The sequence below is a fragment of the Oryza glaberrima genome, chromosome 6 (assembly GCF_000147395.1).
Source record: "Oryza glaberrima chromosome 6, OglaRS2, whole genome shotgun sequence".
Taxonomy (NCBI): Eukaryota; Viridiplantae; Streptophyta; class Magnoliopsida; order Poales; family Poaceae; genus Oryza; species Oryza glaberrima.
The window spans coordinates 6092669-6109490 of record NC_068331.1 but is presented as its reverse complement, the minus strand read 5'-3'; the positions used below and the strand labels follow the sequence as shown (position 1 = coordinate 6109490).

General features: G+C 43.7%; 3 protein-coding genes across 4 annotated transcripts; 1 reads left to right on the top strand and 2 right to left on the bottom strand.

The window, feature by feature from the left end:
• Positions 1 to 387: 387 nt before the first annotated feature.
• On the bottom strand, positions 388 to 4286 carry LOC127776404 (polyadenylate-binding protein 2-like). Its single transcript, XM_052302758.1, has 6 exons — positions 4096 to 4286; positions 3876 to 3975; positions 2411 to 2481; positions 980 to 1171; positions 758 to 876; positions 388 to 650 (listed from the first exon to the last, which is right to left on the bottom strand). Exons 1-6 carry the CDS (start codon positions 4186 to 4188, stop codon positions 611 to 613), a joined length of 615 nt encoding a protein of 204 aa, XP_052158718.1. The 5' UTR covers positions 4189 to 4286; the 3' UTR covers positions 388 to 610.
• A 2597-nt stretch (positions 4287 to 6883) lies between these two features.
• Positions 6884 to 8222, top strand: LOC127776747 (26.2 kDa heat shock protein, mitochondrial). The gene is made up of 2 exons (XM_052303279.1): positions 6884 to 7312; positions 7450 to 8222. Exons 1-2 carry the CDS (start codon positions 7003 to 7005, stop codon positions 7884 to 7886), a joined length of 747 nt encoding a protein of 248 aa, XP_052159239.1. The 5' UTR covers positions 6884 to 7002; the 3' UTR covers positions 7887 to 8222.
• Positions 8223 to 8723: 501 nt separating this feature from the next.
• Positions 8724 to 13651, bottom strand: LOC127776746 (O-fucosyltransferase 7-like). 2 transcript variants are annotated; one of them, XM_052303277.1, is made up of 12 exons: positions 13108 to 13651; positions 12928 to 13005; positions 12717 to 12816; positions 12554 to 12621; positions 11439 to 11527; positions 11182 to 11362; positions 10944 to 11072; positions 10724 to 10857; positions 10407 to 10620; positions 10140 to 10324; positions 9955 to 10050; positions 8724 to 9869 (listed from the first exon to the last, which is right to left on the bottom strand). In XM_052303277.1, exons 1-12 carry the CDS (start codon positions 13303 to 13305, stop codon positions 9716 to 9718), a joined length of 1626 nt encoding a protein of 541 aa, XP_052159237.1. In that variant the 5' UTR covers positions 13306 to 13651; the 3' UTR covers positions 8724 to 9715. The 2 variants fall into 2 exon arrangements, with proteins under 2 accessions (XP_052159237.1, XP_052159238.1); XM_052303278.1 differs by having other exon boundaries at positions 12928 to 13002.
• Between the last annotated feature and the right edge of the window lie 3171 nt (positions 13652 to 16822).

Here is a 16822-nt window from a genome sequence, read left to right as displayed (position 1 = left end):
TGTGAGCAGCAAATGCTTTCAGAAATACAGGGACTTTGGTAAAAACAAGCTTCGACTATGAAAGAGGTGAAAGTTTTGTGAAATCTTCTACTGTAATTACTTGGGGTGTGTGACAATTTGAGATACAAACTACTCCTATCCAAACGTTAATGATAAACAACCGTATGCGGGTATGCTCGTGATCTCCCTACCACTACATCGTAAAATAAGTTTATTTTTCATTCGTCCTACACGTACTAATAAAAAAAATCATTTTTCATTCATTCCACGATTAAAATACGATGCATCTCAAGATAGTGAGAGAAAAGCAGACAAACTAATCCTGCTACTGGCAACGGCAATTGAAGCAATAAGCTATAATTGAATTGAAAAGATGGAAATCAAAAATGCAGCCAAAACCCAAAATAGTGCGCACTTCCACATAAACGATAGTACATAATGCTGCTGCCTGAATTTGCACATAACATCTTTAAACAACAAAAAACACCCTGTGAAGAAAGTAATCGAACTTTATAGTTGCTAACTATGAAGTATCGAAATACAGCAACAACGACGGATTCTTTGGGCTATTGGACTAATGTCATGTGCTGAAGACTCCACGAAGACAGCTTCAAAAGTATGGCCTGCGTGGACGGCGGAATCTGGGGTATCTGCAACGCAAAGAGAGCAAACTGGGCATAAGATTCTATCTCAGAGAGAACAAAGACAGCGAGGTTGCTAGTATTTGCTAAGCAAGAAAGTGCAAACTCTCACTCACCCATAACCATAGGGATTGTAAAATGGTGCTCCATATGGCCTCATATAAGGATGACCACCGAATCCTCTGCCTCCGCGGGGCTGCTTCATCCCAGGGACGTTAGTCCTCTTTGGCGCCACCTAATTTGAGTATATCAAAGTGGATGGACTGTCAGTATGCCAAATAGGTGGCTGTAAACAAGGGAGCAAATTTTGGATTGACTAAAATGAATTCACATCTCACCTTGATTTGGCGACCATGCAGTTCTGATTCGTTCAACTTAACAGCTTCCTGAACAGCTTCTACTTCAAGGAATTCAACATAAGCGAAACCTTTTGGTTGCCCAAACTTGTCTGTCAGGATTGTCACCCTGTTGACCGTTCCACAGGAATTAAAATGCTGCTGGACTTCCTCTGGGGTGCATGCATAGTCAACCTGCAGTGATCATAGCAGCAGGAAAAAAAATTGAGGGCACATATATTGCTAAGTAATAAGCATAAGAAAGATCAACATGCAAAACCAAACATTAAGAGATAAGAGTACCAGTTCAGATTTTGTATCAAGAAAATTGTGGAGTAGATAGACGCGTGCAATACAAATCGTAGTATAGACATATAAATAAAACTGTGCACAAATTGGCATATCATAATGCATGCCACTTAAATCTTTGTGCACAATTTTCACCCTCTGTGCAATCATTACTCTATGCCAAGACCTCAATGAGACATCATTTGTTGAAGGATTTACGGACTGATGGAAAGATATTACACTGACATATTAAACCAAAGAAACTGAACAAGAGAAAGATAACAAACAAAACTGATTGAATGGTAAAATATTAAGCCACAAATTATAGAATAAAAGAGGAATTCCAACAGAATAAACATCATAATATACATAATATTCTTTCAATACAGATTTAAGAGTCAACAGCAAAGATGTGAAGATGCACTTACAGTCACAATACCTATGCACCCTGCCAGTGATTCTCAAGTGCCATAACTTTGGGGGGTGGCATCCTATCACTTTTTTTCTCTTTTTTTTTCTTTTCTCTTTTTTTTTTCTTTTTCCTTTTTTAATTTTTTTTTTCAAAATCTTTCTTTTTTTTTCTTTTTCTTTTTCTTTTTCTTTTCTTTTGAGGATATTTTTCTTCCCCCACTAAGCTAACACTATAACTTGTCCTGAGATTCAACCAGGCGTCAAAATTTTGATTTCAAAGACTTGATGACAGCAGACTACCCTGCGAGCATTGCCATCGCTCAATCAATGCACCAGAAAATTAAAAAGATAAATAAAGATAGAAGAAAAGTTTTTTTTTTGGAAAATACTATTAACTGAAAACAAAGGCATTCCTTAGTTGTTATATATAAATAGGGTTGTTAATGATGTGTGTTTAAAGCAATGGAACAGCTCAACAAACTAAACGAGCAAGAGGTATATATATGTACTGAATATAAGAAAAAAAAAAGATAGGATATTCTGTGAAAGCTTTAAAGATCACAAATGCACTTTAATGACTTCTCGAGTTATCGGATAACGACAACTTTATCTCTAGTTTGAAAAGCAATCATTATGCAAAATATAAATCTTAATAATAAACCTAGGTACTTAAACTACAGATAACAGATCAATCAGATAGATTTAGATAGTAAATAAAGGATATGAAAATCTTACGTTTCCAACATATACCGACCGAGCGTCCATTTCCTCTTTTGATTCAGATGAGGACGCATTAGGATCCAGACCTACAGAAGTAGAATGATCAGATATGTGATAGAACATGCAAGAAAATCTTGTGGCAATCATAAATTTCAAGTTACATATTTAAAGATATTTTCCCAAACACAGCAATGAAAACTTAAAACATTATTTTATCGTAAGTTCTGTTACACACAATCACTCAGTGTTCTAAAAAGCGGTATGCAGTGCGGTGCGGTCACCCCACCTTGTAGAGCTTATGCAGAAAGCGGCCTTGTAAGCAGGCATGTAGAGAGTACTGAAACCATCTTTATACACCAATAAAGGAACCCGATATTCACCAATTTATCAACTACCCTATCTTTATTTATGGACAATCAATCCATCTTTATTTACCGAACAACTATGCCTGGGACTTGGTTGGTCAACATGGATAGGCCTTGTACATGGTAAGCAGGTCGCTTATCCAAATAAGCAGCTCGGTTAGCTTGTAAACATTGTAGATTAACCGCTCAGCATTACTCAGGAAGGTCCTGGTCTACATATTAGCCTGCTTGCAAAGCCCGAGCAGCCACTTTGAGAAAATTAATGAGGAACTCGAGTTTATACTCTGGTTCCTAGGTTGGGAAGTCCCCATCCAAATAATATAATAATATGCCAAACATAAGAAAACTACCTCAACCTATTAAATTAATAGAACAACTGCGAATCATGAAGCAAAATTACATTCCAAATCAATGTTTTAAAAGGCGAACAATCAGACCTTGTAGGTACACGCCTATATTATACTAGGTCCATTGGCCTTGCCAAATATAACTGAAGTTTGGTCTACGGGGTTTACAAGGCTAAGTGGGCCGCATATCCGGATAAGCTGCCCGCTTACCTCGTACAAGGCCGCTTAAAAGGCCCAAGTATGACATATTAATATATTATGCTAGCTAACTCTAGTATATAATCCCGCCACCGCACATAGCCCTAGCCCAACCATGCATCTCCGTCTATACCTTAGCATGCTGCGTTGTACTGGTGTTTAAGAATATAAAGCATGTTCAACATATGTGCTTATTACAATATATACAACCATACTTCATATGTCAAATAAGAAAACCTTAAAACCGCCTACAAGCCCACTTTCCGCATAAGCTCTACAAGTTGGACTGATAGCTCCTCTCCGCTTATCGCTCTTCAAACCATTTGTTCCATATATGTATTTCGCGGAACAGAAAACACAAGTCATACTTCTGCAGCACATCTACACAATCAGCTAGATTCAAGCCGCTGATGAGCACAAGCAAGTTACATCCTACACGAAAGGTCAAAACAGGTAAACCATAGCATCATCACAGATCTCGAATTTCCCCGAACCGCCGTAGTACTGTTCACAAGATTAAACCATCTCCACGAAACGGTAGCTCTACACACGGGGTACGGCAGCACTGACCTTGCATCTCCTTGGCGACCTTGGTCTGCATCTCGCGGAGCGCGTTGGCCTCCTCCTCCATCTCCTTGAGCCTCCGCTTCATCTCGTCGAGCTCCTGCATCTGCGCAGCCAGGGGGGAGGTGGTGGTGGTCAGAAGCCATCGACGAAGCTAGGGTTTGTGGGGGTCCGGGAGGTCGGGGGGAGAGAGAGAGGGGAAGGGGGCGTGGAGCGTCCACGATACCTTGGCGGCCTCGTCGCCGGGGGCGCCCATGTCGACGTCCTCCCCGTCGAGGGGGATCTCCTGTCCGTACACCTCGTGCTCCTCGTCCGCCATGGCCGCCGCGTTGCTAGGGTAGGGTAGGGTGAGGGGTGTAGAGTCGAGTCGCTTCGGGCAAAAAGCCTAGTGTTGCGAAGTGAGAAACGGGACCAGCCTTTGTTGCGGCACCGGCCTCGCTGCTGTGTTAAATAGGCAACAGCGTTGGATGGTGGATGCTTTCTTGGGCTTGGTCATCGCCACGATTGTGGGTTTGTGGTCCGTGGGCTGTGGGCCGTTGAGTAGGCCTTGCATGCTATTAGAGTAGGCCGTTCACTTCAGGTCCTTTAAATTGTCACCGAGTCCGAAATTTGTCCCTGGACCGTAAAATCGGATACAACACATCCCCCAACTTAGAAAAACCGTGCAAACAAAGTCCCTCGGTGATATTATGTCCGGTTTTGGCTGACGTGGCTTCTTTGACTGTCTTCTTCCCACGTGGCATTTATGTGGCAATTTGATCCAAAAAATATAAAAACTATGAGGCTCACATAAAAGTTGCACACGCGAAATAATAAAAAATGGTGGGACCCATGTGACCCCACCTGTCATCGTCACTCATCCCTCTTCTCTCTCTTCTTCCTCATCCTCACACCTCCCTTCTTCCAACATCGACCATGACAATGGCATGATCCATCTACTCGCTGTCGCTACCCTTCTCCCGCCACCAACAAGCCCTCCCTCGTCGCGTACAAGAAGGTATCGCTCTCCCGCCCTTGCGTGGGATCAGCAGTGCCCTCAACCTTGAGCTCATGATGGCGAGGCGGCACCGTCGATCCGACGATGGCGTGGTGGCGGTAGTAGCAGGGGCTGATGACCTTAGTTTGCTGCTCCTCTAATCCCCGCGCACCGCAATCGAGCTCCTTGCTCAAGGAAGACAGCGGAGAGTGGGGCGGCCTGGATCTGCACTAACGGGAAGGGTGGGTGGGCGGAGAGGAGAACGGAGAATGAGACAAGGCAATGGACATTAGGCTATTATGAAGTTAGATTTGCTTAATAGATTTTTTGTTTTATGTAATGGAAAAACTAGAAGTTGCCTTGAAGATGCTCAAAGCCCTCGTAGAAATTACTCTAACTCTGTAAGTAAGAATATTTGCGACATCTTTTAGTGCAATACTGTGATTGCAAGGACAGAAATATGCATTGTTCCTCGCAAAAAAAAAGAAGAAATATATATTTTTATACCTCTACCCCTCCACCCCCCACCGTGTGTCCCCAATCACCCTAAAAACTTACATACGAAATGTAAAAGTTCTTTTAGGTTCATGTAAAAATGTTGGATACACAATGTGAACTATATTAGGTTCATCTAAAAATGTTGAACACAAAATTTGAAGTACCTCTTTGATACACAATGTAAGATAAACAAACATGTTTTTATATATTTGTAATCCCTCACATAAACACCCCGACCCCATCCCCATTCCCCGTCATGTGCCCCCACCCCACGTGTGTCCCCTCTTATAAGAAAAAATGTTAGATATATAATGTGAAGTTTATTCTAAGTTTATCTAAAAATGTTAGATATTTCCTTTTATGCCCATATAAAAGCGATGAGTACACAATCTGGATTTTCATCTAAAACGATGAATACACAACCTAAGAAAATGAATTAATATGAATTTTTAAAATAAATTTTCTATATTTTTTATAAAAACAAACCATTTACGAGCTTGGGAAACATGCATGTAGAAAAAGAGTAAATAGTTGTTGAGAAAGAGTAGATTCCAACTCACCCTTCATTTACTCCCAACAATGCATTTATCTGTACTTTTATAAACTTCAATGATTGCTTAAAGATAAATTTATTTTGAGAAAAATATAAAGGGTTAAAATAATTATATTATACTCCCTTCATCTACTTTTGATAGTCATATTTCATATTGACACACAGACCAAGGATAAGTAATTCTACTTATCATCCATTTAAACATGCTACTAGCCATTTCTCATAAACAAGCGATTCATTAATATTTACATTTCTTAATGCCCATGCAACCAATCTTGTGTGAAAGAATAGAGAGTCATGCATTAAATCCGAGAAAGTCATTAAGATGATAGGTTGTTGGATTGAAATATGCCTATCAAAAATAGATTTTTCAGATTTGGAAATATAACTATTAAAAGTAGATGGAGGGAGTACGATGGAGGGTAATAATAATGGGCCTAAATCCTTAAGGGCAATCCCAACCCATAGTGTCCATAAGTAGTGTCTATGGAACCATGTCAATAAGACATCACAATAGAAACTACACTCTATAGCCTATGGTTTCTTAAAGTGGGCCATTAATAAATACATCATCTCTCTTCTCTACCAATCATATTTATTCTTCATCTATTACGAAGACATTATTATGTCTAGTGCATAGGTTCTCGTGTTGAAACTGTGTCTTGCATAAGACCCAGTTTCTTCATCTATTCACTCTCTCTCTTAATTAATATAGTGCCACATAAGCTAAAATTCCTACATGGCAATATAGTTAATGCCATAGACATCATTCTAGGTAGATAGTTGGGACTGCCCTAATGGCTTTGGCTGTGTTATCACTTACTGTGTCAGATCAGAGATGCATCCAAAAGTCCATCCTGATCGTACACGAATGGCACGAATCATAAAGCACGAGACCTCTCCCCAAAACCCGCAGTCACTCACGGGCTTCTCCGCCACTCCGGAACCTTCTCCATCCCCTCCTCCAAGAAAGCCGCGGCTTACAAAAGGCTGCACACCCTGACACCTCCACTCCTCCATTCCCCCCACCGCTTCAGCTTCCACCGCAAGAATCACAGAGCGCTCGAGACAAGGGAGAGGAGAGAGAGAGAGAGAGAGAGTCATCCATGGCTTCCACCGTCGCCCTCAAGGGCCGCCCGCTCGCCACCCTCCTCAGGCAGCTCCTCGCCGCCGACGCGCCGGCCGCCGCCACCGGGAGGCCCGTCGCCGCCGCTCCCGCCGCCTCCGGGAAGCCCGTGACCGCCCCCGCCGCCGCGACCGCCACCAACGCCGCCTCCCGCCGCCTGTACAACACCGAGGGCGCGCCGCTCCGCCGCTACGACGTCGTCGACGAGTCCGGCACCGACAGCGGCGACGAGTACGACGCCACCGACGACGGCCGCCGCCTCACCGTCCCCTTCTTCTTCTCCGCCTCCGGTAAAGGATTCCTTCCTCGCCTTCGTCCTCCCGCACCTCGCGTGTTCTGTGTTTTCTCTTCTCTTCCCGTGTTTGTTTGAGGCTGTGAAGTGAACCGGGGTACTGATCATGTTTTTGTCCGTTCTCCCTCGTCGCAGACGTGCTCGACCCGTTCGGCGCGCCGACGAGCCTGGGACGACTGCTGGCCCTGATGGAGGACGCGGCGGTGGCGACGGCGGCGGCGCCGGGGACCAACGGCCTCGCAACCGCGGCTGCACGGCGCGGCGGGTGGTGGGTGGCGAAGGAGGACGACGACGCGGTGCACCTCAAGGTCTCGATGCCCGGGCTGGGGAAGGAGCACGTGAAGGTGTGGGCGGAGCAGAACAGCCTGGTGATCAAGGGCGAGGGGGAGAAGGACCCGGAGGACGACGCCGACGCCGCGCCGCCGCGCTACACCCGCCGCATCGAGCTCCCCGCCGACGCGTTCAAAATGGACAAGATCAAGGCGGAGATGAAGAACGGCGTGCTCAGGGTGGCCGTGCCCAAGCTCAAGGAGGAGGAGCGCAAGGACGTCTTCCAGGTCAATGTCGAGTAGGAGGTCCGACCAAGTAAGCTCTAGTGCTAATGGAGAGCGAGGCTATCTAGAGTAGGAGTAAGTTTGAGACTAGATCGAGAGCGAGGCTATCTAGAGTAGGAATAAGTTTGAGACTAGATCGAGAGGCCTTTTTGTGATGGTGTCCGCGACTCGTGTTCTGATCCCTGCTTGCGTTTTGTTCATCCTGTGGGGGTTTCTGATGTTTTGTTCATCCTGTGGAGTTTCTGATGGTGGTGAAAACAGTAACAACAGTGCAAATCTTTGCTGATGATGGTAAAAAAAAAGTACTAGTGCTCCGAGTTACTGAGCTATTATATCGCATTATCTGCTTGTGCTCTGATGATTGTTCATGACACTTGTCTAGTATTGCGCATTTATCTTGTGTTCTTGATTCTTGCAAGAACAACAGTATTCTGCATTTATCTCGTATGTTTTTTTACTCTTGCAACAACAACACTGTCTCGTTTCTACTGCGTGATTGGGCATAGTGATGAGTCTGATCTACTTTTTTATCGATTGTAAACAACTAAAAAAGTATTTCTGAATGCTGAGCAATCGCATAATCAATTGTGCAAGAACTATTGTCTGTTTCTGCTGCGTTATTGGGGCACAATGACGAACAGAGAAATTTTCGAGTCTTGGCAAGAGCAATACCGTCTTGTTTCTGCTGCGTGATTGGGCACAATGATGAATGTGATCAACTATCTCATCACCTTGCTGTGCTCTGATGATTGTTCATGAAATCCCCAATTGTGCATCTATCATGTTTGATTCTTCTTTTTTTGTTATTGTGAACTTTGTTTGATTCTTGCAAGAACTATACTATCTTGTTTCTGCTGCGTGATGATTGGGGCACAAATGCACAAATTGTAAACAGATAGTAGTGTCTATATGGTTGGCAACGATGAACTGCCGTCAGGTTTGGTTCGTCACAAGGGAACTGCTGCGGTGTTCTAGCGTCAACCATGATTGCAATGTACTCCTACGTCGCAGTTCGTGAAATGTACCGTGCCTGTGAGGCTGTGACTTCGCGAGACACAGGTAAAACTTTTTTTTTGAGGGACACAGGTAAAACTTGATCACCAGAAGTATGCGAACCAGGCTGGAAAATGAGCTGCAAATGAGAGTCGTAGGCACATTGTTGACAAGCAACAAGTTGCCATTCTATCAATTTTATGTTAGCAGAATGCTGCCAGATTTACAGTACTAATGTCCCCTGTTATGTATGTTAGCACCATGCTTCCAGATTTACAGCAAGTTAACAAGTATTAATATCCCCTGTTAGGCTGTTACTATAATGCTTCCAGGTTGGCAGCAAGTTTACAAGTTCCAATATCCCCTGTTACTATGTTAGCACAGTGCTTCCAGATTTGCAGCAAGTTCAACAAGTGAAACATGAGTTATAGATTGATGCCAAGAAACGCCTGGAGAAACTACACTCGTAGTGTGTTTTCAGTTATTTCTCTTCTTTAGCACCGTCGACTTACAAGTGGTGCTTAATTACGAAGTTAAAGCTGTAACTAATGTGAGGTCCTGTACAGATGTGCCTACATAGAGGGCTCTATACAGCTATGCCCAGTCCTTCAACCTCCACCTGCTCTGAACAATGTCATGCGGCTTCGATAATTGGCAACTGTCACTTGCGGTAGAGAGTTGGGCTGGCAAATTGGCAATGCACCAACGAATAGTTGGGGCGTGATGTCATCTAAGCAAAAACTGAACGGTGATGCTGTGGAGATCTTCAGTATAGCATCTTCCTCTGTGTTTGTGGGTTGGTTTATGTACTTGGTAGTGGTGATTAGTGACGTTAAGGATGATCGGCTCCCTGACTAGATGCTGACCACAGAAGCATCGCTGGCTGGGGACTCCGGTAGACACAGGCAGTCAGGAAGAGGGTTCTCATAAAATGCCTCTTCTGACCGAAACCTATCGCTGCCTTTTGTTCCTGATACAGGACCTTTCCTTTTCCTCGGAGATCCTTGTCTAAAGAACAAGTAAAGAGCGATGAGAAAAAGAAAAACAGATGGGAACTTTAGTATTCTATTTCTCATGTTTTATCGTTTGATACCTTTTCCGATGGATATCTATTATCCTTCGTGATAGTCTCTCCCCTTCGTTCAGTAATCCACCATCAACTTTATCAAACAAGCGAACTAATGCTTTCCTTAATTGAAGAAAGAATATAATGAGACGCAGAAGCAAAGAATTTGGCAATTCTATAATGCTGAGAGTACTTGTTTCATGATTTTTCACCTGTCAGGAATGATGGTCTTCCTGTGGCCAAGAAAACGACGATGACCCCCGACAGCCCGTGCCATGTTCCCCGAATATGATGGAATAAAGACATCACTCTCCACTGAAACAATGTAGTCTAAAGCTGCCATTTGAGAAGCATATTGCCTGAATGGTCGTAGTTCTTCAGCTGAGGCAAGCTTCTCCTGCAGATGGAGAAGTAACATAAGTCAACTAATGAAAGTAGCGTAGCAAGAGTTAGATTAACAGAATTGACACTGCCCATACCTTGTTCATCATAATTGGAAAGCGTGATAGCAAATCAACCACATGAGATTCACCGCCATATATTTCCCCTGCCGCTATGTAAACCGGAGTGCTCGATGGATATCCAAGAGCAGAAAGAAACATACCAACCTCCTTTGGTGTCAAGGGACAATAACCATGGGATCTTTGATCCAATGGATCAATATCTTTTACCTTCCAGTAGCTCGTGTTTTCTCTGTAGGAATACGAGAAAAATCAATCACACAGCTAATGTTATTTAGCTGCTAGTAACAAGGTATGATCATGCAATAAGCAATAAACAAATTTGAAGGCATTACCTGATCATTGCAAGTTCCTCTGATTCGGTCTGTGACAGACCATGTGTGCACCCACTAAAAGCAAGCATATCCTTCTCATAACGTAAATGCAAAGCAATGTATGGTCCAAACGATCTCATCCTCTCCACCAACAGCTGCAGAATCAGTTAACACATCTGTTGGAACTAGTCTTACATTTGTTATGGAATCATCATGGCAAACACAGTAGTAAAAGATATACATTGCCTAAAGCTTCGATTGGAGGAGCAAATCTCAGTGCCTGGAAAAAGGCTCGGCAGCGAAGCTTCTGAATATCAGGAGGAAGGTAGTTGTTTGCAAGGCGAGAATCAGATTTAGCAGCACGAATAACCTATACAAATCTTTCATCAGGATAACAGCTCAAAATTATTGCATCTAGAATCTACTGCTTTCAAATTATTAGGAGGCAAGTGAAATATAGCAATTGAATGAATACAAACCTGCCGGTGCTCCCACAGAGGATAAATCTCATCATGGTAATAATCTATTCCAGACCAGCTCTTGAAGTACCTAACAAACTTTGGAGCTTTCACCAAATCCTTTGGTAATTTTTTCTCAACTTTCACATCATTTGCCAAAGAATGAATAAAATATTCCTCATCAAATACATCTGAGAAGTTGCTGATGTTGAAAAGTGGCTGTGTTATTTCAGATCGGTCAGAGGGAAGGTGAAAGCCAAAAACTACACTCCACTTACCTTTTGTCATGCCAAAATGATTTCTTATCAAGCTCTGGAATTATGAGAGTAGCTTTGAGCATACGTGCAACTGCTACCATATCGCTGATCTGCCATAAGAATAGAATTAGTGAGTGAAAGAAAAAGTCATGGGGGATTTTGCATCTAACTGAATATGCACATGGTTCACTGATGATTGATTTTAGAGCAGGAGTTGTATGTAGTAAGTTTAACACAAATCATCCGTCTCAAACAATGGACATTTAAGTCACATAACACTCTAGATATTATATTCCTAAGAAAAGGAAAAATCCCTCAACTGGTAGAAGGTGCTTTTACGGTCACCTAAACAAAAACAGAAATTCCTGTTAACTAACTTAAGTATTTGAACTCAACAAAACTCAGGCATTAATATCAGCTATCTCAGTCTTGCATACCCAAATAGAATTTAGCTATTCTTGGTCTCATAACAAAACAAGAACATTTTAGCATGCCATAAATGAAACAAATTTTAAGTGATGGCACAAACATGGTAATAACACATACCAATAATTGACATTGATCACGAGAAATAGCTACAGTGACACCTATGAAACACTAGGGCAAGAAATTTTGAATAGTACTGAGACAACACCCACCCACCAACCATATTCAGGATTATATCCTGAATACAATTCAGGCATGCACTCTATGTTACCGATTACTGAATTAAGCAATAACCATTCGCACAATATTAGTTTCATAACCAACATTTCCATATTATGTAAACCTTATTGTAGAGTAGCTTATGTAAGCTTTTATGTCTGATATGTAGTCATTAGAGGCCCCACAGCAGATGATTAAAGCACAAAAACAAAACCCACATAAGAAGAGTACAGACACGTTAGCACCCGAACAACCACGACTCATTGATTAAAGAACAAACATGCCGCCAACAAAATCGATTATGGATGATTAAAACCGTCAACTCTGATAGAACACCCCACATGCACGCACGCTAGGTTCCACCAAGCAAGTCAACATATCTATTGCAAACCAAACAATAATTCGTATCCCCCCGTATGCCAAAACCCCCAGCGCATCGCCACAACCGGAGAAATTTTGATCAGGACGAACGAATCACCGATCCATCTTACCCCAGCGCGCATCTGGTTGAGCCCTCCATTCGTGAGCACCAGCAGGTACCCCCTCGATGGCCCAGGACCTGCAACAGTAAGATCGAACTCAGAATGCGGCAGGAATTCGAGACAAACGTTGAGATAGGACGGTTGAGTGGAGTGGCCATGGGGATAGTAGTACTTTTGTACGCCGGCGACGGCGCGACGCATGGCGTGAACCCGCGCGACGGTGCCGGCAGCCACCACCTCTTCTCCCCGGCGTCATCGGCTGCGCCGTCCAGCTGTCAAATCTAGAGATTAATCCCACGTCACGGACTCCCATGAATTCCAAAGAGAGCAACTGCGTTTAACAGATTTGGCGGCGGCGGAGGCGGAGAGACCAGCCAAGTCACCTTTCGCGACTGCGGCGAAGCGAGTTGCGGCGGCGCGAACTCCTGCTCCCACCTCAGCTCCCCGGCCTCCCGCGGCTGCTGCGGCGTCGGCGACGACGACGACGAGGAGAAGGAGGCAACCCGTCCAGTTAGTAGCACACCCCCGAGAGTTTCAATCTAAGCGGCCGTGGCGCACATTACCTTGGAGAGGCGGTAGGGCACGCCGGAGGAGGAAGCGGGGCCGGAGGCGGCGGAGGAGGAGACGTGGAGGGCGACGGCGAGCAGCGCGGCGGTGGCGGTGACGGTGGCGCCCGTCGCGGCGAGCGAGAGCAGCCACCACCGCACCGCCGCCCGCCTCCCCGCCGCGGCGGCACCCCTCACCTTTCGCCGCAGTGGCATCGCATCCGCCCTGTCAAAAAAAACGAGTCCCTCCCGCCTCGCCCTCGCCTCGCCTCTCCCCCCGATGGCGACGGCGGCGGACGCGGCGGCGGCAGCGGCGGCGCACGTGGTTTGGAGAGAGAGAGAGAGAGAGAGAGGGAGAGGGGAGGGGGGCGCTTTACTCTTCCGTGCGTGTTTGCGTGTAGTGCCGTCAATGTCGCGGTAAGGACGGGGAGTGGGGGTGGTGGTGGGGAAGAAGAGGGGTTTTATCCGGCGGGGAGGGGAGGGAGTTGGGTTGGATGGCAATGGAGTTCACCACCTGCCGGTCCTGAACCGCGTAGCGTGGTTCGTGCCAGGGGGCGCGGCGTGTGTGTGTGGAAGTGAGTTGTGGGGGCTTTGAGGATTCGTGTTTGTTGTGGGGGCTTGTGGTTTTATGGTTTTTTTTGAACCGCACCAACAGGAAAACGTAGGAATATGATCCTTAGGTTTTTTTTTTGTTTGTAGGGTTTCAAAATAGAGAAAGTTAAGTATAGGTTCGTTTGAATTGTTTGTATGAAATTGAACATGAAAGTTTTGGGATTATTTTGCAAAAAGAGACATTAGAGAGAGTGCAAGGGGTATGAGCTCATTTTTCCCAAACCAAAACTTCTCTTGTTTTATTATTATTGGTACACTCTCCACCTCCACGAAGATGAAGGCAAAAATAAAATAGTTCAAAGTGAAACAAAATGGTAAAAAAAAAAGGTCAAAAGGGAAAGAATAGGATAGGGAGGTTTAAAGTTCATTGATAATTGTAATATAAACAAGAAAGAAATTGTGTTCAATATCATTTTATGTGTGACTTTTTTTTAAGTTCGAACAACGCATAAATAATGTTGGAATCACTTGATAACCGAAGTAGTTCTTACCTATAGATCTCAAATAAATTTATATTAGACATGACACAGATAATCGTACCATTAGGGAACTCCAATATAGATCTATCCATTCAAAATTTTTATTATGTGGGAGATCAATATCATTTCCTTTTTACTTAGTAGTGACGGGCACGGATCCTCTGCAGTACTGCACTTGCAGTAGCAGTGGCTGACAGGTGGACCCGGTCCAACATGTCAGCGACAACTATAGCAGGTGTAGTATTACAGACAATCTCCATTGACGAGTGACAAGTAAAGCCTAAAGTATATCACTCCTAGTACACAACCATGTCACCTGGATTTTATAATTTATTATCCATTTAAAAAAACTTATTTTATAAATAGACCCTTAAAAAAACTTATTCCGAGAATGACCCTTTACGCGATGCCAACATCATTGATGTCATGGTCCAATACGACGACATTAATGACATTAATGTTGTCCCCTAGCCTCCTCGTGGAAGCAAAATCACCAATGTCATTGGCACTGAGAACCTATACATAAACTTTATTGAAAAAGGACTTGTTGTTAATAAAAAAATATTTACACATAGACTCTCGGCGCCAACGACACCAACACCAAGGGGCTATTTGACTTATATTTTTTTTTTAAAAAAAGTCATTTTAAAAATCTTTGTACAAATAGACCCTCGGTGTCCACGAATTTATCACCGTCTCTTTCATATAAGTGACTTAGTGTACATGGGGAGATTAGGGGAATGATATCAATGTCATTGGTGTCATAATACTGGACCACAGCGTCAATGATATTGGCACCATAAAAAAAGTCCATTACCTGAAAAAGTTTTTCCAATGATTTATTTGTAAAATAAGTTTTTAAAATGTATAAAATGTAAAAAAAAATCCAGGCCATGCCACATGCCACATATGTTAGTCATGCACAGCGCTTGGTCGAGTGGTTCCGAACTTCCAATTTCATCTTGCCGGATTGGGATTCGGTGACATTTTCCCGTGACATTCTTGATGACATTGAGTCACTGACATGTGGGACCAGACTGTCACGAGAAATGTCGCTGAATCTGCGTCCCGGTTTGCTCGTGAATCCGCGGTGTTCAACCGGCAGCAGCCCGTTATCCCCGGCATCCTAGTCCCCCACGTCATGCGGCGCCGCTCCGCGACGAAATGTAGCCGTTGTGCTACTCCGGCGTGGCCGCATCGGGACGCAAGCTCAATCGCAGCAGCAAACAGCAGCAGGCCAGGCCGGCCACAAGCCCACAAGCCGCCGCCGATCGAAACGCGAGGCGTACGGGGCAACGCAACTTCTTCTTCTCCCGTCCTTTGCTCAGTTATATGTATTCCCTTTGGACTGGACCACTCGTGGAAATGGGAGGCGGTGGGGTTACTGGTTGGGTAGCACCGGAGTTCGCAGATTTTTGGACTCCCTGACTCTGTTTTGGTGGCCATTTTTCCAGCGATTTTAGAGACGGTTTAGTTCGCGAAAAAAAAATTTTTGGATGTCATATCAAATATTCGACCAGATATTGAAAGTGGTTTTTAGACATGAATGAAATAACTAATTTCATAACTCACCTGAAAACCGCGAGACGAATTTTTTAAGCCTAATTAAGCTGTCATTAACGCATGTGGGTTACTATAGCACTTATAACTAATCATGGACTAATTAGGTTTAAAAGATTCATCTCGCAATTTCTATGCAAACTGTACAGTTAATTTTTGTTTTTATCTATATTTAACGCTTTATGTATGTGTTTAAAGATTTGATGTGTTATTTTTGGGAAAAAAAATTAGGACTAAACTGGGCAAGTCCAACTCTGATAATCCCTGACCTGGGGAAGGAGGACACGAGTATGTTGTACGCCAATGTGTGTCGTATGAAAATATTGGGACTGAAATGAATAAAGAGAGACAGAGGAAAAACAAAAAACAAAACAAAACAAAACAGTACTGGGGGCTTCATCTGGTTGCCATTTGCCAAAGTTTACAGCACCTCTGCCAACTTCACATGCATCCAGCGTAGTCCATGTGTTGCACCTCAGAGTTCAGTTATGTGCATCATATGCTGGGACCGGAGGGCACGTCCACGATGTCGCTACCCCAAAACATCCCAAAGTCATAGACAAGCCACTTGGTAACCAAACGTTGGTTCCTGGAACTGTAATCCGTTCTAGAACAATGTGGTCCGCTTCCTAACACCTACTTTGATCATTAATACATGTTGAGAGCGATCGTAGCTTGAGTGTATGATGAATTTGTCCCCAACATCTGCACACACACACCGTTCATAACTCCATACTATTATGTTGTCACACAAAGCTCCAATAGAGAGTTGTCCACTCTAAGACGTGTACGTTCTTCATTCTAGAATAACCAATCTAAGTAATATTAAATCTAACATTAGATTGATTAATTTGGGATGAAGGGAGTCGTAAGTGGGTTCACAATCCTGATACCGGATCGAAATCCGCTCATGAGCGGTATCATCAGATTTCCCGGAATTCATCGGAAAACCAATAAAACCAGGTAAAATCTGTAAATTTTACCAAAAGAAAATTTTAGTTTTATTTTTTAATATAAACCTTGAGAAAAAAAGTGATTTGTGTTTTCGACCCACTCCGAATAGTTTAGATTTCGTGTAAGGG